A 24793-nucleotide genomic window follows, 5' to 3' on the forward strand; every position below is an offset into this window, starting at 1 on the left:
ATTGAAATATTAATTAGACGGCCCTCACATCCCACATCCGGCCGGGGAACGAGCTCAATCGACGTTCCAAAGCCTTTTACAGCTATATATGAAGGAATTGTTGTCTGAATGAACGATCAGGTAGATTATGATGCTTGAATGTATGTACAAAAAAAATAAACACAATATAAAAATGTACAGTGTAAGTTGTAACAGTAAGCTTAAAAACATATAGGGACCTAATTATGAACTTAATTGTGCATTAAAGGCATTATCTTGATTAAAATTGATTACTCCTTAACACTTGTGTAATATTTGAAAGCAATGGGAAAATATGATCAAAATGTTTTTCAAAAATTGTAATAAATTATTCAACCATTTAAATAAATTATTTACAAAATGAACAAAATGCCTGGAGCCGAAACTGTAACACTGCAAATAATTAATACAACTGAATGAGGTCTTTTTTAAACTATTTGTCTGATGGAATTTGGCTGGTTACCTGTGCAACATCCACAAACTTCCTGTGTTTCTCCAGGAGGACTTTGGTTTCCTGTGTGTCATCTCCCAGCCTTATGTGGGTCTTCAAAAGCGCATCCAGCAGCTCAGTGAGCCACTCTACAGCCTACGAGAGCCGGGAACTTGATATTACTTACATAATTCTGCAATTACAGCATTGTAAAAAAAATATATATATCAATAACGCTCTTTTCACTAGAAAGGAACGAAGAGGGAATCAGTGAATTCCATTGTCCTGAACGGATCACGAAACACTGATCAGTCTAGTTAGTAAAAGCTGTTACACTGATGATAATTTTCTGTAATGGCAAAAATTTTTAGACTGCATTCTTTCCACAGCACTAGCATTACCACATGTCTCCCTGAACCTGTCTAGTGACCAGCATTTTACACCATCTGGTCTAGCAAATAATTTCTCTTCCAATGTGTATGTGTATAAAATTAGCTCACAAGATTGAGTCGAAAAACAGAGCAAGCAAACTAAATTGCTGTTTCAGAGCAGCATGTTTTAGTCTACTTTCACACCAGGTGGTTTTTCCTCAAACACTGGGGAAGCAAGGACACATTTTTCTGAAAAGTTATATATACATTTTTTAAACTTTGAAAGCTCCACTGTGCCGACACTGCCGAAATTTGCTTCCGCCTACCTGCTTCCATGCAAAATGAAATACTTGGCCCATATAACAAAATGTCCTTGACGGTACTATGGGTGTTTGATATTGCAGCACACTTCCCGGCCCTCAGTTGAATATAAATATGTAGAAAATTTTTTATTTAAAATAAATCTGAAACTGCATTGGCTAGCTGACCCCCATGGGAAGTCTGCTCCAGACAAACACATTGAAACTTGCTCACCTGTGATGCGTCCTCTTCACATTTGAAAAGCTGGACCATCTGCAGCATCTTCAGCCTCCTCACATCCACCATGTCCTCGCACCTTTAACACACAGTTCAGCACATCAAGAAGTGTCAAGGATTATACAGAGAGCTGCATCATTTTCACAAAGCGAACAGTGAACACTGCAGTGGTTTGAACCATCCTGCATGCTGAAGAATGATTGATGCAAGAAACCTGTAATGGGGCAATTAGATGCTTGGTTAATATTTAAAGAGTCTTTAGCAATTAAATCTTAAAGCTTGGATTAATGAAATGGAAAACAGTGTGAGGCTTTACAAGTGCAATTTGCTGTTTTGTTTTTTTTTTTGTTTTTTTTTTTTAAAAAGTGTTTCTACAACCAAACCCAAGTTAAAACTAGTGAATGACTAGAAAAAAAGTCCTCTCCAAAAGTATTGAAACAGCAAGGACAATTAATTTGTTTTTGCTATAGACGAGACATTTGGGTTTAGATCAAAGCATAAACATGGGAGAAAAGATCAGAATGTCATCTTTCATTTGCTGATATTTACATCTAGATGCATTAAACAAATTAGAACAGGACACCAAAAAATAATGACTGACATGTGCTTCCTGTTTCCCAGGCATGTCCTGTTAGATTGAGTGTTTAAACAATCAATAGCTCCGAATATTTCTACTGGCTTGAGCCCTGGGTTTCACCTGTGTGGTTTGCATGAACGGTTAAAAAGGACATCCCAACATGAAGACCAGAGAGCTATCTATGAGAGAAAAGAAGAAACCCATTTTGAAGCTGAAATAAAGAGGGGAAAATCAAATCACAGCCACTGCACAAACACTGGGCATAACCAGTTATGTAACTATGTACTAACCAGGTTAGTAACCAGACACTGAACAGTCAGTAACCTAACCAACAACCTTCACAAAGCAGGGGTGAGGATCTCATGATCCACCACTTGAAGAAGACATAGAGAGCGTAAATATAGAAGCCATACCACAAGATACAAACCACTCACCAGCAGTAAGAATCGGAAAGAGAAAGAAGGAAAGCGAAGAGCCACAAAATTTCTGGAACCAAAATCATCAACGTGGATAAAGAAGGATCTGCTCATCATCCGAAACATATGACCTCATCAGTCAAGCCATCACAAAGAGTTTGGTGTGGTCAGTGGTCCGCCAGGTTGATGCAGTTATTACAAGCAAGATATATGCAACTAACTATAAGTGTTCTTTAAGACTATCTGTAGCAATACTGTTTAAAACACAAAAATTAGGTGGCTTGCTAACATAGGTGCCATGTTCCAAGTTGTGTAACACATGTAGGAAATACATTATATTGCCAAAAGTTTTGGGACGTCTGCCTTTACAGGCACATGAATGTAATATGGAGTTGTCCCACCCTTTGCAGCTATAACAGCTTCAACTCTTCTGGGAAGGCTTTCCACAAGGTTTAGGAGTGTGTTTATGGGCATTTTTGACCATTTCTCTAGAAGCGCATTTGTGAGGTCAGGTGCTGATGTTGAACGAGAAGGTCTGGCTCGCAGTCTCCACTCTAATTCATCCCAAAGGTGTTCTATCGGATTGAGGTAAGGACTCTGTGCAGGACAGTCAACTTCCTCCACACCAAACTCGCTCATCCATGTTGTTATGGACTTTGATTTGTGTACTGGAGCACAGTCATGTTGGAACAAGAAGGGAACATCCCCAAACTGTTCCCACAAAGTTGGGAGTGTGAAATTGTCCAAAATGTCTTGGTATGAAGCTGAAGCATTAAGAGTGTTTACTGGAACTAAGGGGCCAAGCCCAACACTTGAAATACAACATACGAGTTCAATGATTTGAAGGGGTGTCCTAAAACTTTTGGCAATATAGTCTTGTGGCCTCAAACAGAAAGTTCATCAGCATACAGCGAAAACAAAAGAATTGGCCTTGCCGTTTTAATATTTTTAGAGGGGATTGTATTTGTGTGACACACAGCTGCAGTTTCAGCAACGCTGGCAAGCAACAATTAACATTTGAACTTTTCTCAATTTTATACACATTAAGTATGACACTATAAACTGGATAAATCCAGATAATTGGCTCAAACGGTTCCTTGGATCAATCCAGTGATGTTTGTGGTCTGATACGGCTTGCTAATTTTTATACAGAGTGATGATCGGTATACCACACGGTTAAATGCTTAAATCTGAATGGTCAGGTTATTTTCGAACAGCATGGCTCGTACAGTAATTCCGGCTGCAACAGGAACAACAGGTTAATATTAACACACTTGCTCTAATATGCAACTGTTTCTATAGTAACAGCTCAAACACAGGGACTTGTATGGCAGACTTTCCACATATGGTTGTCTTGATATGGTTGGCTTCTTCATTGCAGGCCCCCACTCAAATATTTTTCAGGCCCAGATATATGCTCTACCTCGAGCCAGAATAGAGCTGCTCAGCTTTTCAGCTTTTCCTTATAAGGCCACTAACAAAGCAAACATAATACTTTCAACAAATAAGTAGGCTTGAAAAGAAAGACAAAAGACTTGCTTTCATAGGAGTTATAATGAACTTCTCATGTAACAGAGGCTCTTTAAACTGACAAGGTGCATCAATAATACCAAACTCTAGCTTTAAAATAGCTAAATCTGTCCTGTTTATCCACCACAGGAATTGTAAATGTTTATTTATATTTCAGAAGAGATCTAAACCTCTGCTTTCGCAGCTGCATGTCCTCCATGACGCTGTGGATGTGGTCGACGTTCTCCTTGTTCTCGATCTGCATGTCTTTCCCATAGAACCAGGATGTCTGGTTAGAAATCTGGTCCAGCAGCACCTGACCCTTCTCCCTCAGGCCCTGCAGAGCTCCCTCTAACACACAAATACAGTCAAGAGATATTTAATATAACCAAAATGTAACTGATCTCAATTTCCAGACAAATGAAGCTACACAGTTTAAGAGGAGGAGGATGACCTCACCGACACTCTTCAGTTTTTCCTCCAGATGTTTGAGGGTTTGCTGAATGGCAGCTCCATCAGCAGGGGCGACGTCTGCACAAAGCATGCCCAGCAGACCGTCCAGCTGCTGAGAGAGCTGGAACAATGAGACAGAGCACACATTAATAATCTCATCTACTTCATCGAACCACAACACAGTCTCCTACAACAGGAACCTACAGCCTGTGCTACAGACGAGTGATCAGAGCTGATCATCACAGACCTTTACATGAATTACTACTTAAACAAAACCATACAAACACGTGAGGTTTGTGTCTTCAGTCTTGTGCTGGAGCCAACAGGAAAATGGAGCTCAATTATATTGCTCAACAGAGACTACATTTAATTCAGTTAGAGGAATATGGAAACCTAGAATAAACATAATAAAGTTATTAATCCCTACAACTTAATGTTCTTCATAATCTTCAGTGTCTTACTAATGTTATTTTCAAACATTTCTGCAGTTTTCACAAGATGTAAATCCATAAAATTCAGCACAAACGCAGATCCCATATGTGGAACAAAGACCTTGTTTTTTGGAAAAGATCAAAATTTACAGTTGCCACGTAGTGTATGTAATAAACCATCACACATATCTTTAACAGTTAAGCGTGTAAAGGTTAAATTGTCTAAAAGATTAAAATGATGAAATTAAATCTTTTGGCATGTTAGGTTCTGTCAAGCCAACATCAAAATGAATATTAACATCTGTGAATATTCAAACTAGCTTGATTCCCTCATTAGATATTCTTTTTCGCAGATCTCTTCATACACTCTATTTCAATTCTGTAAAGAGCAGGCGGAGTCTTTATTTATTTTGTGTGCAGCGGCTCAGAGGCTATAGCACTGGGCTGCTAATAAAAAGGTTAAGCAAGTTACAACTATTGGACCCGTGAGGCCTTAACCCTTGAACCTCTCTGCTCCACGGCTGCTGTATTGTAGCTGCAGGTTATGTGCCATGGCAAAATGGACATAGAGTCAGCTTTTACAAAATGTCACCTGTCAAATTATCCCAGATTCGCATGCGCCGTGGCTTTCAACTGTAGAGATGGCAAAGGCTGTTTTCGTTATGCCGGAATGCTAATCAAGAAAATATTGAACTTTAGCCAACAGAAGAACATAGAGGGAATTAATCAGCAATTATTTCTAAAAGCGAACAGAGATCAGCCAAGCGAAGAGGCAGAGATGAAGCTCCCGTTTATCAGGAAATGAGACTAGAGACACTGATGGTGTCACAATGGTGCTTATGATCACAGTGATCGTTATCGAAAACCTTTTTGATCATGGTAGTTAAACATTTTCAATTAAAAAAATTCTTATATCTATATTTTAGTTCAGGAAAGACTGTAGTTTGAGATATATATGTAGTGAAAAATGTCAGAATGTGAACTAATGTCTAATAAAATTGCTATGTCACGGTTCTGAGACCTGAAGCCTGAGATCTTAGAATTCTGATGATGCTACAGGAGTCACAGTCTAGGCGGGAGTGTCTTACTAACATCCCCGTCAATCACGGTGACCCTATCCAACGGTGGGCATCTGTGAGTTCAAGTATGTGGAAGAGGAAGGATAGGGCTTTACCCCGATTGTTAAACTGCCCTGTGAGCTGGCATGAGCAGCAGTTTGAAGATGCTGTTGGTTGGCATCACATGCTGTATTGACCATGGTTATGTACGGACAAGCTTTTGGGTAAGACAGAGAGGATTCTCCTAAGTTGTAATCTACACAGGCATCGCAGCAGAGTGGGAAAAGATTTAAGTTGGAAAAGTAGAAAAAGGTGTCAATGAGATTTCTTACATTTTTGCTAAACTATTTCAAATTATTGCTCAACTATTGCAAAACAGGCTACACCCCACTATGTCTCCACAGTATTTTATCTGTAACTCATACGAAATATCTTGTCATGACTCACACACCAAAGGTATTCTCTAGAAGTAAACAGGAATTAAACCTGAAAGTGTAAACTAGCTGGGTGAGGTTATATTTCCAAACTGGAAACAAGGCACTGATGCTTGGTAGTGTTGTTATGAGAAACACATACATCTTGTGCTGTGCTGTGGAACTCGTGGGCTGAGTGCAGGACGTTCTGTCTGAACTCCAGCTGGCTGGCCTGCCTGTAACACACGTCACTCAGCTGCTGCTGCAGATTCTTCAGCTCCAGCAGGTCCTCCTCGTCGCCTGCGCTCAACAGCGCCGCCATCTGCTGATTCAGCTCCACGTACACAGCAAACCACTCCTACACAAACACACAATCAGATAATAAATAATAAAGAATAATTAGGTTGATTAATAAAGCATGCAACATCATCTTTTATGATGCTGCTTATATAATAATTAGAAATGTATGGTAGTAATTTTCTTGTGGTCAACTGTTTTAAGTTACTTAAGATCAGTGGTTCGTAAACTTTTTTTCCCCCCTCTGTGGGCTCCGAGCATATTCTGACCGATCCAAGCCTCCTAGTGACGGCACCAAAGCAGGTACAACTGATTCACAAGCAGTTATTAATTCCTAGCTGGACAGACTGATATCCCTGAAGTTTAACTGACTTGGTCTTTAATACTGTTATAGTTTAGTATTCACTTAATTTTTTTAGCAGTGTATTTATACAGTATATGTTTTATATGATATATAATAATAATAATAATAATAATAATAATAATAATAATATAGACGTATATTATAGTACATAACTAGTCTCGGGACCAAAAAAAAAAACAAAAAAAACAAAAAAAAAAAAATGTATTTAGCATGTTTATATAGTTTCACAAAAAGACACAATCCCACGGACCCCCTTAAAACCTACAGGTTATGGTGGTGTGTGACAGAGATGATTTGGAATTTCCAAATGTAACATGAAAGTTTTCATACTTTACACAATGTAAATCTGATATTGTAATTAGAATATAAAAGGCTTTGGCTACAATCATAGCTCCTGATTTATCAATCAAATTATACCTGTGTGGTTCACAATATTACTCATTAGTTATAGCATTTAGATACAATTTATTTTTGTATATAAAAACTCCATAAGCTGAAGCATCAGGTGTACTACTATACCCAAGTGTTGTATAGTGCATCAGTGACACTTCATGACCAACAGAATGACACGTGTATCATCATGCCTATATACTAAGTACAAAACAACCTTAAAGCCAGGCACATCCCATGCAATGAATCATGGGCAGAACAGCACCGACACACAGCCCAACTGTTCCCTCAAACAAATAGAGTGATTGTTGTAAAACGCCCCGAATCGTAAAACCACAAAGCGGCTCAGCTCTGTGAAACAGTACCGGCACTGTAACCGCCACTCAAGCAGTACAGACAAAATGATTCCCATAATACCTTTCATTTAACCACAGACAAACACTTCAAGAGGCAAAGACTCATAAATCAACCATCAGACTCTCCACAACCCACAAACCGCTTCGACAGACCCTCGGATGTAAACAACCTGGCGCGAACCACAGGAAGACTGCTGGATCCAGTGAAGTGGTGTGTGACCACAAACCAACTCTGATAAACTGCTTTCATTACCCTGAGTGGGAGGTGAAACGGAAAATAACTTCTTTTTGGCTGGATTTGGCGGTGCCAAGGTGTGCCTAAATAACACTCTCCATCTCTCTGTGATGCTGATCTGATGTTTAGAGTTAGACTTTTTTTTATTATTGTTGTGGGTGAAAGCGGTGACGCCCAGCAGCTGTGAAAATGATCCTGAATGGCTGATTCATTTCCTACTCTTTAAAAACAACACTGAACCGCAATCATGACAAACCACGACTCTCTCACTTTCAGTTGTCTGAAATTCGTAAGCAAATAAATCAGAGGAAATAAGTCACTAAAGAAAAAGAAGTTTCAGAAATGAGTCAACAGAGAAGATGAATGGAAAAGGAAACAGAACCTTAATAGGACTTCTGAATTCTGAAGTCTTTTCCTAAAAAGGTATAGATGATTAGTTGAAGATGCTGTTCTGAAACGGCACAAAACAAAAACAGATAGATGTCTGTGTCCAAGACTAGAACTAGAACGACACGTTGGCGTCTCAGCTTAAAGGATGACACCATGTAAACAGTGTAAAGATGGCTGTGGATGCTCTTCCTTGGATACTTAACTTTGATTTGCCAGCCTTCACTTTAAAGCAGTCAGCACTGCGTGACATTATATACAGTGTACAGTTAAAGAGCAGCAATGATATGGATTCTCACTATCCAGCACCGGAAGAGGAGGAGAGCCCTTCCGAGTCTGGTTCCTCTTCCTAAGTCATCTCAGGGAGTTAAGTTTTTTAATCAAGATGATTTACTCATAACTCTAATATTAAACGCAGTCCAAGCAGTAGGCCTAGCCCAGAATCTGAACAAAGTTGATCACATAGCAATCAGCGAATGCTAAATTGTATTGTATTATAGTCTACCAGATTAAGTAGTATGTTAGAATATCTAATCACTGTGTTAAGAAGTGACATGGTATCATATTGTGTTGTGGATTACTTCCCTGGTTTAAACATAATGTGTTACTCGTTAGAATTACACTGCCTGCTGAGTTACTCATATCAGCCAAAGCAATCTGGTTAAAGGCATAATGACTGTTACTAAATCAGGTTAATTATGATGCATGGATGAGCGCAGCACAGGTGTGTGTTCAATATGCACAATCCATTATCTTGCACCAACATGAAATTAAAGACACTAGGCAGACACTGTTCATGTATAATATGACTTGTGACGAAAGTATAATAATCTGTTGAGGACACACACATGATTTGCTACATTTGGAACTTGCACTGATCAGGCACATCATTAAAACATTATAACCACCTGCCTGATATTGTGTTGGTTTCCTTTTGCTGCCAAAACAGCCCTGACAAATCAAGCCATGGACTCCACTAGATCTCTAAAGGTTTGCTGTGGTGTCTGGCACCAAGATGTTAGCAGCAGATCCTTTCAGTGCTGTAAGTTGCGAGGTGGGGTCTCCATGGATCGGACTTGTTTGTTCAGCACATCACACAGATGCTGGATTGGATTGAGATCCAAGGAATTTGGAGGCCAAGTCAACATCTCAAACCCATTGTTGTGCTCATCAAACCATTCCTGAATCATTTTTGCTTTGTGGCACAGCGCATTATCCTGGCCACCAGGCCATCCACGTGATTCATCAGACCAGGCCACCTTCTTCCATTGCTCCATGGTCCAGTTCTGATACTCACGTGCCCATTGTTGGTTCTTTCGGCAGTGCACAAGGGTCAGCATGGGCACCCTGCCTGGTCTGCCATACGCAACAAACTGTGATGCACTGTGTATCCTGACACCTTTCTATCAGAACCAGCATTAACAATAGCTCGTCTGTTGGATCGGATCACACAGGCCAGTCTTTGCTCTCCACGTGCATCAGTGAGCCTTGGCAGCTTGTGACCCTGTCACTGGTTCATCACTGTTCCTTCCTTGGACCACTTTTGATAGATACTGACCACTGCAGATCGGGAACACCCCAAAAGAGCTGCAGTTTTGGAGATGCTCTGATCCAGTGGTCTAGCCATAACAATTTGGCCTTTGTCAAACTCGCTCAAATCCTTACTCTTGTCCATTTTTCCTGCTTCTAACACATCAACTTTGAGGACAAAATGTTTACATGCTGCCTAATATATCCCACCCACTAACAGGTGCCATGATGAGGAGATCATCAGTCTTATTCACTGTCAGTAGTCATAATGTTCTGCTGGATCGGAGTATACTGTGATAATCAAGGTTACTCTAGGGTTATGTACGTAGCATACATTGTTATGCTCGCTATATGTTATTAGATTGTTAGAAACCTCTTTTTAGTGTCAACAAAAAAAAAAAGTTAAAATCTCAGCGTTTAAATAAGCATCCCATAATATCCCACGTCTATTTATTTCACGGGATTATGTTTGCTGCTCGAGTGTCCCCAGAAAGCCACATAATAAATCCATTACAAAAGCACTCACAGTATTGACTGATTTCTAAACACACTCAAACTAATGACCAACAAAAGCCTGTGTGACTGTGATTACAGCCTCACCATGCTGTAATTCATTATCAGTCATTATTTGTGGTCATCCGTCAGGACTGTTGTGATGTCGCAGTCGCAGCGTGCAATCAGTGGGTCATAATGAATTGCATGAGGTGAAAATTAATCTGCGTGTTACATCTTCATAAAATGTGTTAAAATACAGATCTAGCAGCTTTTGTTGCCGTTATCTGTTAAAACGAACAAATCCATCGAGTCGAGGCTATTCATGAGTCTGTACTGGGTAGGACTCTAAACTGTCATTTTAAGTCCATTTATTCCCAAAGGAAATTCCGAAAGTCCAAAAAAAGTGTGAAGGCAAGAAATGTTTCGACCAAACAGTGGGCTCATACTGACTGAAAGCAGCATGAAACACTTCATAGCTCATTATCTGCTGTTTAAAAACAACATTAATATCGTGTGTTAGGAGTGCAAACATTACTGCCGGGAAATACATAACAGAAACAGGAGGCTACAGCGGTGAAAAGGTTTGTGAAAAGTTTGGAAAATAAAAGTTTGTCAGCTGTCCAGTTTCAGTGACCTGTGACCACTAGAGTCTGCAGTCCTGAAGTGGTCTTCTGCTCTTAAATCTTTTCCATCTTCAGGTTTGACATTTTCTCTATGGTGGGATGCTTTTCAGCACACCACAGCTGTAATGAGTGGTTATTAGAGTTACTCTAGCCTTCCTAAAGCAGCCTGATTATTCTCTCCAGCCTTTTAGCTAATGCTCTTGGGTCTTTACCATCAAATGTTCAAATTCATGCCAGGAACCTTGGTGTTAGTTCTGACAAGCAAATTAACTCAGGGGTACAGAATAAATTCTTCCAGCTCAGGATGACTGCTAAACTCAAAGGGATCCTTTGCTTTTATAGATCTGAGGAAATTGATGGAGGCTTTTATCTCTTCTCGTCTTGACTATTATAACTCTCTTTAGGTGGGAGATTGCCAGTCGTCTCTTGCTCTTTTGCAGCTGTTTCAGAATGCTTTTGCCAGGCTCTTGACTGAACAAAGGAAAGGGAGAGAAATTTCCAGTCCTCTCTTCCTACAAACACTACCTGTCAAATTTAGTATCTAGTACAAGATTATATTATTTGTATTTAAAGCCCTACAAGGATGGCCCTGAGCTATATCACAGACCTCGTTTGCCCGTAGTTCACCTTAAGAATGCTAAGGTCCTCTGGTCAGCTGCTTTTAAATTTTTGAGACATAAGGCTGAACAGGCTTTTTCTGCTCCTTCGGCTAACAAACAGCCTACCCTTATTTTATTAAAACCTTCAGCTTGCTGGAGAGTTTTAAAACATTTTTATTCTCTCAAGCTTTTGAGGTGCGATCAAATAGTGCTGTCAAATTTACATTTTATTTTACGCCAAAAATTGCTATGCTAATTTTTTAGTTCTGTATTTTATTCTCTTTTAATATCATTTAATTGGTTACTTCTCTTTTGTGTGTTTATTAGCTTTTATCTTGTATTATTGTGTTGGGTAATTCTATTTAGTCTTATCCATGTATAAGTATTTATAAATGTATTAATTGTGCAGCACTTTCTCAGTACTTGCGGTGTCTTAAATGTGCTTTAAAAAGAAATTTGATGTGATTCGACGGTCATAAACAAGGTGTTTCTTCCCACCGTTCTGCTGCTCACTATTTTGCTTTTCCCCCTTCTGTGTAAACTCAAGAGACTGTTGTGGGTGAAGTTTATGAAACACTTGAAACGGTCCATCTGGCACCCTGACATGACCACAGTCACTAAGATCACTTTTAATGCTTTCCTCCTTCTGAGGTTTGATGTGAACATTAGCTGAAACTCTTGACCTGTATCTGCATGATTTTATGCACTGCTCTGCTGCCATGTGACTGGATGAATGGATAATTGCATGAAGCGGCAGATGTTCCGATTAAAGTGGAGTCACAGTTCGGATGAAAACAGCAAACAGTACCTAACAGAATGCATTTAGATACGTTTTCGATCTCTAGGCAAATTTCACAAACTAGAAACGATCTCAGGTTTTAATTATGTGATGATAAATAGACGTTAACATGAAATTTATATTTTGTATTGGTTCTTAACAAAATTATAGTAGTTGCAGTACGCTAAAGCAGAAAGTGGTAATATGCTAAAACAGGAAGTAGTATTATACTTAAGCAGGGAGTAGTAGTATACTGAAAAGGGGAGTAGAAGTATGCTTAAGCAGGAAGTGGCACTATGCTAAAGATGGAAGAAGAAGTATGCTAAAGAGGGGAGTAAAAGTATGCTAAAGCAGGAAGTAGTAGTACACTACAGTTCATAAGCACAATGAGAGTGGTGCTTTTAATACAGTTGGAGAAAAAACCTCCAGCATTTAATAAGTTGATTAATTTGTTATTAATAAAATTCACATTGAATAATTATGCCATGCAGTTAAGTCTGTTAGCAGTAAGCTTTGGTTGCTAAGCAACAGAATATGAAAGATTAAGGTATTCTATTAGGCCTGAGTGTAACCCTGTTACTGGTTTCAGTCCTGGAGCATTAATGCACAGTGATGAGGTCAATGGTGTGCGTACTGCAAGCTGCTGAAAGCGGCTCAGCCAATCATATTCTAGAACCGTAAGCGTTTTATAACCAGGCTTTTGGGCCGCTTGTGTACGAGCAGACACTTCAGGATTTCTCCGTGTGTGTGTGTGTGAGATCAGTGTAAGAGGTATTTAGAAGGTAAGGGTTAGTGTGAGGGGGGAAATGGCTGTGTGCTTACGCTGTGCTGGCTCTCGATCTCCTCGTGTTTGAGCTGTAGGGCCTGTGACGCCCGGATCGAGTCTCCGATTCCCCACTGAGTGCGGAGCTGCTCTGTGCCAGGACCCTCCAGCCAGTTCACCACCTACACACACAATGACAACAGAAAAAAGAACAGTGTCACAATAACGCTGAGGAACTCAGTGACTCACGTAATGTGGCAACACAATAACTCTACACTTGGCCAGCTAAATGTCTAACAGTGACAGGAGCAGTGAGGTCTCAGTGAGTAAGCTACTGGACCAGTGACAGGAACACAGAGCTCAAAACACCAGGACATACTGCTAAATAACAAATAAAAGCTTTTTGTACATGCTAAAAGGTGTATTTAAGTAGTTATGAATAACTCAGACCCAGGTAAGGTCTAAATAGAGCTGTCCTGTCATTCGTTCTATTTTATATGAAAAGGTATTGATCGTAAACAAGCTCTGTAAAACTCAGCGTGTCATTTAGCGTTAGCGATGAACGAGCATTCACTATACAAACACCCACAGAAATGTTTTTTTACACGGACAATATAAATCCTTTGTCCCCAGAGCCATTTGGCTCTTCAACACCTCTCTACAGGGACATGGTAATGTGGACTAGGAGATCTAGGACATAGGCTCATCTGCTATATACACCAAGGTGTGACATGTATAACTCGCTCATCCGTTAGATTCAGGGTCTGCTCAGTTACTCTCACTATTGCATATCTTGTCATTACAACAGACTCAATTTCACTGTCACTTTCATGCTGCTCTTTGCACAATTACTTAGGTATTTGAACAAATATTACCATTTGCACAGTCACTTGTTACATAAAATTGCACATCAAGGCTGCACTATTAACCTCATTTCTATTCATGCCCCCTCCTTTAAATTGTGATTTATATGCTGTATTTATGTACTTCTTATATATCTTGTAGTTTTTGTTCCTAACCTTGCACTAGTAACTTCTGGTCAGTTATCACATTACCTGTGTGTACTGACTATATGTAAGATATACAGTGTGCAATTTACTGTCTCTACTGCTGCTGGATATCTGGAATTTCCTTCGGGATCAATAAAGTGTCTGTCTGTCTGTCTACCTATCAAAGTGAATAAGTAACACAAGCAAATGTGATAATCATGACAATAGAGTTTGGAACATTACAGTTTGCTTCCTCCGAGAGAAGGAAACATTTGTGTAAATTTACAAACAAGACGACTCACTAATTTTCGACTGATCAGCTTCATATCGCACAATTGCCAGGTTTTAATATTACATACAGATCATATCAACTTTTAAACAGCTCATTTATTTTAATCGCTCACGCAAATGGAATGAAAGTGAATAACGTGTTCCCAGTGTGATGTTCTTGTTGTCTATGATCACTTGGGTGTGTGTAGATAAGTGTTCTATAGATGAAAACATTAAAAGCGGATGCGTTTAAAGCTTCACCTTCTGCATCACATATGGAATATGACAATCGTTTTTCTGCCTCTTGTGGCATGTCACTCTCCCTAGAACAGCTGGTGTATCCGAGATTGAGGTTTTTGCCAATTACGGCACCGATATGCTCGTCCAATTTAAAAAGCTTTGTCGTGTTCTGGTTTCCCGCGGGAGATGACAGATTTATGTCGATCCGCTTTCTTTTCAAGTCACCTCTCCAGATTTAACCATTCATATGGTTGCTAAATAATAAACCACTAAAAATCAGGTCGGCATCCAATACTTCTGAAAAACCATTTTTTATTCACTGTAGCTCTATGCGATCTTTGTGTTTTATGGACTAAATGTAAACTTATGAAGACTTCAGACTTCTAATCTAAAACTGACAGGATTTTTTCTTTTAGCTTAGTTTGGTCTATTTACAATATTTACACACACGGCCTAACCGTGATGAATTCTCAGCAGTAAATCATCAAGCGTGTGTTCATGGCACACGAGTTTCATTGAGCCACACCCATAAAACTTCATTAAACGCAAAGTCAGGGCAGACAAAGAGCAGAAAACAACAAAATGTCAAGAGCACCTCCTAAATGCAGATGCAGTAAATCTTCCAGAAATGCAGGTGCAGGTGCCTAGATAGACAGAAATCCTGAGGGAAACTGCATTAGCATGACAAGAGTTTTACCACATCGTCATTAGATTCATGCAAGCAAATAAAATCTTTAAAGCTATCGGTATATAAAACTGCAGTAACTTATGGCTAATTACATGATTTAAAGCCTATCAGTGTTGGCATTATTAAATCTCTTTATATGTAGAATTTCAAACGTCGAATTTCGCATAAGACATAAATGTTTTTCTGAACTGTTTTTCTTTTCGAGTTTTATTTGGATTATCCATCATCCTGTCTGTAGAGTATATGCGATCAGAGACAAGGATTCTGACACAAACATGACCCCTGACAGGTGAAGTGAATAAGACTGATGATCTCATCATGGCACCTGTTAGTGGGTGGGATATATTAGGTAGCAAGTGAACATTTTGTCCTCAAAGTTGATGTGTTAGAAGCAGGAAAAATGGACAAGCGTAAGGATTTGAGTGAGTAGGCGGGTGGTCATAATGCTATGCCTGATTGGTGTAGACACAGAATAAAACACCTGGGGTGTGTGTTGGCCTTCTTTGCATTTCATTCGATGAGAAATGCACTGAAAAGCACATGATGCAAATAAACAGAAGAGTAAAAATTAGAATGCTCTGTTCACGTGTGATTCCTCCAGACAGACGGGTTCTACATAAATGCGACTGCTACACGTATTTAAAAAAAAAAAAAGCCTATGTTTATATAATAATATACCTCCCTATTATCCATAAACACTTCCACCCAAACACCCAGCAGATACTGCAGCAAGCCCAGCACAACTTAATCAGATCAGACTGGCTCGGACCGACATGATCTGGGAGTTAAAATAGATATCCGTCTGCCACTAAAATTAACCGGTAAAGTGACCAGTAAGCGAGTGCATTCCTTATGAGATCGGATAATTACAGCCGTCATAGTCCTCAGTGAATGAAAAGTAGATCAGCCGTGACTAAATAATAAGGTGCTGAAACGTTTTTAGCGCAGCGGCATGTCACTCCAGCGCCTGCCTCCTGCACAGACCTCCGCTAGGAAGCAATTGGGTTAGGGAGAAGTGAAGGGATATGCGATTGGCTCTGACTGACGTGATTTGGGATTTAAATTAGCTACCCAGCTGCCACTTAAACAGGATCCTAACACGCCTCTAGTCTCCGAAGAATCCATATGTAATATGTAGTGGGAGCCTGAGAATGAAAACAGGATCAACTTTAAATAAACAGTTTTCGGTGCTGACGTGGGCGAGTTAATTAAAAGCAATTTCTCAGGAGATCCTCCGCTATGTACGGTAACTCACATCTGTGATTTCATAAGAGAATTACAGTCAAGTAGACAAATTTAATTCCCTCCTGCTGTTGAATGAATTAAGGCATCTAGAGTAAGCAGACTGCTGTGGTGAAGCTGCTGAGTGAGGAGACGTTAATGGACCTGTGCACAAGTGGTTCAGGGGCAGCACAGTTGTGCTCACGTGGCGTTTCTTCACGCGGGATAAGGAGGGGGATAATTTCTTCAAGCTAGCCACACGCACACGTTTACAACTTGATCAGCGAGACAGCAGATGTTGCATTTAATTAGGACAAGAGGGCTTTGAAAGATCTCTTAAAAGAACATTTTACCTAATCTCTGATCACATATTCTCTACATATATGATGTTGATAGAGACAGAGGTTCTGACACGTTATTATATAGATACAGAATAAAGCACTTTGGTGTGTGTTGTTATAGGAAAAACAATGAGGTGGGGTGATGTAGCCCAGGGTGAATCAGTGAAGTTGAGCAATTTGCAGACTCTTACAATTTTCTCAATTATTAAGCAATTGCAAATTTCTATCTATTATATTTCATGTAAATGTCTGCGAAACAAATCAGCCCAAGCGATGACATTACAGAAGCTATAAACATGTCTTCTTTTGAATTTAATAAAACAGCTAGTTGCTATCGACATCGAGAACCTGCCTTCTTACACTGGAGACCCCTTACCAAAATACCGAACATCCTTTTAGAGGAAATTTCAATCTCAATGACTAGATGTTTTTGCTTTGTTAAACACCACCACATTTTCCTCCTCTTAAAAGACACAGAGCTTATGTGCAATGTCCACCTAGCAAGTCCATGTGGAAAAAGTAGTCGCTATAGCAACGATAACGTATTCAAAACGAGTGCATTTATTAATATGAACCTGCGAAACCAGAAAGTCGGGACTACACAGTCTAGAAAATGCATCTCATCATAGTCTGCCATATCAAACCATTAAAATGTGATTTTCCAGCACTGTCACACCTGAACTCATATATACAACTCACAGAACTCATAGTTTGCAGAATCACACAATTAAACATAAGGTCTGGTACAGGAGATTTTCAGGCATTACTGCTGTGACACCTGAACTCGTATTTCTGTAGCATCAACAACAGAAACGGCGACGAAGAACAAACTACAAATGAAATCGTTTCCTCTAGGCTGACTCCAGGCTGACAGAGTCGTATAAAAATGACAGATACTGAAAAGCTAAGGTGCTGCTCGCTGGAACACACTGCTCTGTGTGAAGATACAATTTCCATCAGAACAGTTAAATCAAAACCCAAGTGAGCAACACATTCCCCCATGTGCTTACTTTAGAATAGAATAGAATATCCCTTAGGCAATACGTTCAAAGCAATATGAAAATTTAATACGAGCACATGCCTAGTGTTTCAGTGAGATTTGACTACTCTGAGTAGCATGCGAGGATAACCCTAGCTATCTCCAAAAAGCAGCTCGGTAAAAGCCTATGTTGACATGTTAATATTTGCAGAGCTGCAGTTCAATTCCCTTCTCTAATATCACCGAAGATGTATAACTCCCCTGAACGCAAACCAGATGATGAAAACTGAGCAATACTTGGACTGGGTCTGACTTGGGGCTGGAGATGTTGTGGTCTACACTCCATTAGACTTGTTGGCTCTCAGACGAAATGATAATACAGCCATTTCCTCAAGCAAGCACCAGCAATTCTCTCTTAAGTAAACTGATCATCTGTGGGAGGATGATTTATGAGCGTACATGAAAGATCAGCACTGAACGATCCTCTTCGAAGAAATGCACAATCTAGTTTTTAAAAAAAGCACACAATTTACAAGTTACTTTGCTTTAGGAAGGTTTTGTGGACACCTCACTCATATGTGCTTGTTGAACATAATTGTGCTGTTATAATAAGCTCCACTCTTCCGTGAAGTGTTTCCACTAGATATTGGAGCGTGACTGTGGGAATTTGTGATCAAGCTAAGAGCATTAATGAGATCAGACACTGTTGATGGGTGAGAAGCTCTAGGGTGCAGTGGGTGTTCCAGTCCATCCCAAATATGCTCAGTGGGGTTGAGTCAGAGTCAGGGCTCAGTGCAGGACACTCTTCATGAAGCTCATGTTGTGCACAGGATAATTGTCACGCTGGAACAGTTTTGGGCATCTTAGTTCCAGTTATCAGTTCAGTGTACTGTTCAAGTGTCCTTGTCTTTATAAACAGAAGTTAGAAGCCAACAGAAATTTGGATCCCAATAAAGAACATTTCATGAATATAGATTAATATGCAATTACAAGACTTTTCTGCTGGCCTTTTTCTAACCCACTTACAGTGTACTGTCCTATGAAACAATGCTGATACACAGGGTGAAGATCAGACTAAAGAGGAAATATCTCCCCAGTTCTGCTCTGTACAGTAGAACAATAAAGCAGTGGAGCAGTGAACGTTACCTGCATGACCTTGGTGTGGATCTGGTCCAGCTGCGAGCGGCGGCTGCGCTGGCGACAGACTTCCTGGTACTTGGTGTACTGTTCGCGCAGAGAATCGAGCAGCTTCATGACCTGTGGCTGAGCCAAGAGCTCATCATCCATCGGAGACCAGGCCGTTCCTCCTCCGCCGCCACCGCCTCCTCCCTCTGAGCCATTAAACCTCCTCTGCTGCAGCTCTGACAGCAACTCATGACCTGAGAGAGAGCAAGGAAAGAAATTAATTCACAAAAGACTTGAGGAAGGAACAAATCAGGACAAAAGAGAATTAAATAAAAGAAAAGAAAAATGGATGCGGGAAATTTCACAGAGGTCTACACGGGACGAGAGATATGAAACAGGTGGAATGTGAAGCCGTTTAGGAAGAGAAACGGGAAAGGTCATGGATGGTTAAACATTTCTGATCCTCGATTACACTGAAAAGAAGCACTTCAGCTGAATGAGTAAGACCGCTTTCATTTATTCACACAGAAAACATTACAATCTATCAGCATTTCCTTCACAGCAACTGAGGAAAAAAAAAATTCTTAAAAGCCACTCAGACTGAAAGCATAACAAATCCACTTGTGCTCACAGATTCTGAACAAAGCAAATGAAGGATCTGAATTCTGCACTCGGTGTGAGTCATCTGAGCTGACAATGGCATTGTTTAGCCGTGTGTGAGTGTGTTGCACTGTAATGGTGAGGAGACAGTGCTTCTTTCAGTGGCTCGAGCTCGGCGCAGGAGAAGAGCTGCGTTAACACTCGTCCATTCACTCCTCTACACTGCACTCATGGGGGAAAAACAGCCTCGGGTGTATGCTGTGGCTTTGGAAACCACACGCTGTTCCACCCTGAAAAATCTGGTTTTGTCACAGCCTGGCATGGTAAAGCTTACCAGAAATGTTTTTATTATTCAGACTCTGACAGGATTGTAACTTGAACCAGCCCCAAATGTCTCAAACTATCCAGGACCAAGGTTATAAATCCAATATTTCCTCAAATTACACCATAAGATCACTGAATCGGTCTAGATTTATGTTTCTTTAGAATCATTATGCAGTAGAAAGTTAGGCATACCGGTTTGCAGGACAGTTTCTGGGTCAAATGATGGCAGGATGTTGCACTCTGAAGGCCTGCAGAGAGGGGGAAAAAGTAGTTTTATTATTATTTTTTAAACATTTCTTGCAAAAGAATGGCTCCATGTCTGTCCAGAGCCTTGATATCCCTGGTGTGGTTCAAGGCAAAACAGATAAACAGTACTGCTTTTACATTTTACATAATGATGGTGTTGCATGCATAAAAATAACACAAAATCGAGACTCTTGTGGCTGGGGCAATAATTCTACTTTGATGTGTCCAACCACAAGGACGAATGACTATGTAACTTAAGGGTTTTTTTTGGAAGATAATTATGAAAGTCACATTTTCCAGACAATAACACAGTGCTGCAGTACCTAAATGTTGGATGTCTTGGACCATTTTTGGACAAGATTAAATTTGCATGGGGTCCTGGGGTAATTTCATATTTTAATGGAGCTCCTCTGTGAATTTAGTCCAGTTTAAACAGATTTGTGTTTTTCTCTGTCTTTTGCTGAAAAGAAAACAGGTCAAATTTCCCAGCTGTTCTTTTGAGAGACTCCGTGTTCGTCTGATGTTGCCTTGGGCAAGATCAGATGTTTGAATGCTTCTACTTGCTACGTTTATTGTATTATTGTAAAATACCGAAGTGAAATATAAAAGCCACCGTCTCTTCTCTACTACGGTGCTTCTTCTACAATTTAGACACTATGATGTGAATGGAGCCTGATCACATGACCACATAGTAGAAAATACAACTGATCGGAATGTTTTGAGTTCAAGTCCCAGGACCACCAAGCTGCCACTGCAGGACACCTGAGCAAGGCACTTGTTCTTGAACTGCTTAGTTACATAAATGAGATAAATGTAATTTGCTCTAGATAAGGCTATCTGTCAAATGCCATGAATGTAAATGTACTAATTTCCCTTAACACTAGGCCTTATATTAGACCTGAAATAAGCATATTGTTAATACACTGTTTTATATACACTATATTGCCAAAAGTATTCGCTCACCTGCCTTGACTCGCATATGAACTTAAGTGACATCCCATTCCTAATCCATAGGGTTCTATATGACGTTGGTCCACCCTTTGCAGCTATAACAGCTTCAACTCTTCTGGGAAGGCTGTCCACAAGGTTTAGGAGTGTGTTTATGGGAATTTTTGATCATTCTTCCAGAAGCGCATTTGTGAGGTCACACACTGATTTGGACGAGAAGGCCTGGCTCTCAGTCTCCGCTCTAATTCATCCCAAAGGTGTTCTATCGGGTTGAGGTCAGGACTCTGTGCAGGCCAGTCAAGTTCATCCACACCAGACTCTGTCATCCATGTCTTTATGGACCTTGCTTTGGTCACTGGTGCACAGTCATGTTGGAAGCGGAAGGGGCCAGCTCCAAACTGTTCCCACAAAGTTGGGAGTATGGAATTGTCCAAAATGTCTTGGTATGCTGAAGCATTCAGAGTTCCTTTCACTGGAACTAAGGGGCCGAGCCCAACCCCTGAAAAACAACCCCACACCATAATCCCCCCTCCACCAAACTTTACACTTGGCACAATGCAGTCAGACAAGTACCGTTCTCCTGGCAACCGCCAAACCCAGACTCGTCCATCAGATTGCCAGATGGAGAAGCGCGATTCGTCACTCCAGAGAACGCGTCTCCACTGCTCTAGAGTCCAGTGGCGGCGTGCTTTACACCACTGCATCCGACGCTTTGCATTGCACTTGGTGATGTATGGCTTGGATGCAGCTGCTCGGCCATGGAAACCCATTCCATGAAGCTCTCTGCGCACTGTTCTTGAGCTAATCTGAAGGCCACATGAAGTTTGGAGGTCTGTAGCGATTGACTCTGCAGAAAGTTGGCGACCTCTTCGCACTATGCGCCTCAGCATCCGCTGACCCCGCTCTGTCAGTTTACGTGGCCTACCACTTCGTGGCTGAGTTGCTGTCGTTCCCAAACACTTCCACGTTCTTATAATACAGCTGACAGTTGACTGTGGAATATTTAGGAGCGAGGAAATTTCACGACTGGATTTGTTGCACAGGTGGCATCCTATCACAGTTCCACGCTGGAATTCACTGAGCTCCTGAGAGCGACCCATTCTTTCACAAATGTTTGTAAAAACAGTCTGCATGCCTAGGTGCTTGATTTTATACACCTGTGGCCATGGAAGTGATTGGAAGGCCTGATTCTGATTATTTGGATGGGTGAGCGAATACTTTTGGCAATATAGTGTATGTTCTCTGGGTGGGAGGGGCATACGCTTATATATGTTCTCTGGGTGGGAGGGGCATACGCTCCCTCCCCTGTCAATCACAGCCGAACTAATGAGCTCATGCATGTGGAAGAGGGTGGAGAGCGCCAATTCCAAATATTATCCCTTCTAAATTGTGTCATATTAAATAGCCGACTAATAACCAGTTTCAACCGGTATTCGAAAGAGGCGCACTGGTGTCAACAAATGCTAAAAACAGATCAGCTAAAGCAACAGCTACATTATTATACTTTACAGTAGTAACGAATTTTGACACTAGCTTGAGCAGTGCATTTAGAGAGCTTTTATGACTCCACCGATAACACCATTTCGAGCAGGCATATGAGCAGAAACCATCACCAAGCCCATTATGAACTGTACAGAATATAACCTGATTCCTTATATGAAGTGCTACTTTTCCTTGTTCTCATTATCACTGGGTGTTCGCTAGCTCCTGCTGTGGGACCAGCTGATAGCACTGAATCACTCGAGTAATCTGAGAGCAGAAGACTTCATGAATACTTAATATGGTTTAATGAAACCGAGAGCAAGAGAGAGAGAGAGAAAGCACTAAGATTGAAATAGGAGCGCATGAATCCGAACCAGTGTCATCGATTACCTGGACTTATCAGGCTGACTGGTCTTTTCGTTTTCATTAATGACAGCAAGCTCGTCCAACAGGGACGTCGACTCCTTGGTGAATTTTTCAAACACCTGGAAAAACACAGAATCATGAAAAGTGTGCAGTGCAAAATTAGTCACTGTAAAAAAAAAAAACAAACTGTAGTGGTGCAACTTAGAATTAAAAGGATTTAACCGAGATACTACATGATTCAAAACAAAATATTCCATAATATTAAAGTATGGAAAAAAACAATACTATTTGCAAAATTACACACAAATAATAAAAAGAAAATGCAAAAAATGCATCTGCATAAATATTCGCCCCCATTACTGGGAAACTACTGGTGCAACTAGTTCTGGTTGCCATCAGAATGCAATTAAAGTGTCAATTAATGAGACACATTAAAATAAATACAGCTATTCCTGGAAGAACCCAGAGGACATACCTAAACAAAACACCATCACAAAAACCAAAAAGCTATTAAAACAGCTATTGTGGGTTCATTTGTAAGTTATAAAAAATAAATAAACATAACAACTAACCATTTAATCAATCAATCCTGCAACCATCATTAAATCCACTGTATTATGGATGAGATAAGCTGTTAATACATGTCCTAACCTGGGCATGCCAAAGCTGGCCCGAAAGCAGCGGGTGGGGATTTGGTGTTAGGGGGAGTTGTACATTTGGTAGGAAACTCAACCCTGCTTATGAACCCTGACAATGCTATCCCCATAGTGAAACCTGAAGGTGGTAGCCTCATGTTGTGTGCAAGCAGGGTGTGTGAAACTAGTCAGGGTTGGAGTCAAATACATGGCAAATGCAAATGTGAATGCAAAGGATTTGAGACTAATGCTTGTTGAAGTTCACCTTCTAACCTACTAAGCATACTGCCAAAGCTACAGGAGAGAGCTTCAAAACAAAGACCTGGAAAGAATAGAATTGCCTCAAACTGACTCAAAAACTGCGTCAAGACGTGCTGTTAACCAACATTCTCCATCCAATCTGATAAAGGTTGAGCAATTTGGCCAAGAAGAATGGGCAAAAACATCAGGATCCAGATGTAGAAAGCTGATAGAGACATATCCCAGTAGAGCTGCAGCTGTAACTGCAGCCAAAGCTATGTTTTAACACTGCAGAATGTGAACATGTTCAATGAGGATGAAAATTCAAGACACCGTACAGTTTAAACTTTGCCCTAAACCAGGATTCTCAGACTCAAGACTGCAGGGTTTTCCACTGCATGAGGGGATAAATGAAAAGTGTCGGAATAAGAGAATAGCAGTGCTGTGATCTTTGTCGGCGTTATGCAAGCGCAGTGTCTCCGAGATAAATAATTGACCATAAAGAATTTGCTCTGTAAAGCACTTCAGGTCACGATTTGTGCACAAGTATAAAAAACGATAGTTGAGGTAGTTACTGACCAGCCTCTTGTTCAGCCAGTCCATGTGGTCATACTGCAGACTCCCTCCAAACTCATCGGTCAGCTGGCAAGGCTCGATGTAGCGTGTGAGCTTATTAGCTGAGACCAGGATCACCTATAAACACAAAACACACGGAAAAATTAGATTGACTGAAAATCACTGAGAAGGCTTAGTAGACCTAATGGATGTCTTTGCTCAGAAAACATTTATATTCCAAAAAAAGAAAAAAGAAAAATGATATCTAAAATGCCATTAAGGGTCATTAACTCTTTTGCATTCCTAAAATGCCAGGGTTGCTGTGGGTGAACAGTGTAGTATTCTGATACCCCTAATGCAGAAAAATAATAAGGACAATGAGAAAAATGTCAGCGAAGGTTAATCATGCATGAATAATTGATCTGGTATTTAAAAGCAGAGGAGGCAAAGACAGCAGGTGATAGCGGTAAATATCATCGTCGTCCATTACTAGCATACAAAAGGTGCTGAAGGA

At 40.4% G+C, this 24793-nt stretch overlaps 1 protein-coding gene across 1 annotated transcript in view; it reads right to left on the reverse strand.

Annotated features, from left to right (window-relative positions):
• Window positions 1–24793, reverse strand: part of sestd1 (SEC14 and spectrin domains 1) — a 49363-nt gene that overhangs the window by 4202 nt on the left and 20368 nt on the right. The window contains exons 7-16 of the mRNA XM_058392693.1: window positions 24304–24417; window positions 22874–22968; window positions 20000–20055; window positions 18905–19137; window positions 13090–13212; window positions 6377–6571; window positions 4318–4432; window positions 4050–4209; window positions 1354–1435; window positions 482–604 (exon numbers count right to left, since the gene is read on the reverse strand). Of these exons, the coding sequence (XP_058248676.1) occupies window positions 482–604; window positions 1354–1435; window positions 4050–4209; window positions 4318–4432; window positions 6377–6571; window positions 13090–13212; window positions 18905–19137; window positions 20000–20055; window positions 22874–22968; window positions 24304–24417 (1296 nt within the window). The remainder of the gene's footprint in view (window positions 1–481; window positions 605–1353; window positions 1436–4049; window positions 4210–4317; window positions 4433–6376; window positions 6572–13089; window positions 13213–18904; window positions 19138–19999; window positions 20056–22873; window positions 22969–24303; window positions 24418–24793) is intronic.

The sequence above is a fragment of the Hemibagrus wyckioides genome, linkage group LG06 (genome assembly GCF_019097595.1).
Source record: "Hemibagrus wyckioides isolate EC202008001 linkage group LG06, SWU_Hwy_1.0, whole genome shotgun sequence".
NCBI classification, from domain to species: Eukaryota; Metazoa; Chordata; class Actinopteri; order Siluriformes; family Bagridae; genus Hemibagrus; species Hemibagrus wyckioides.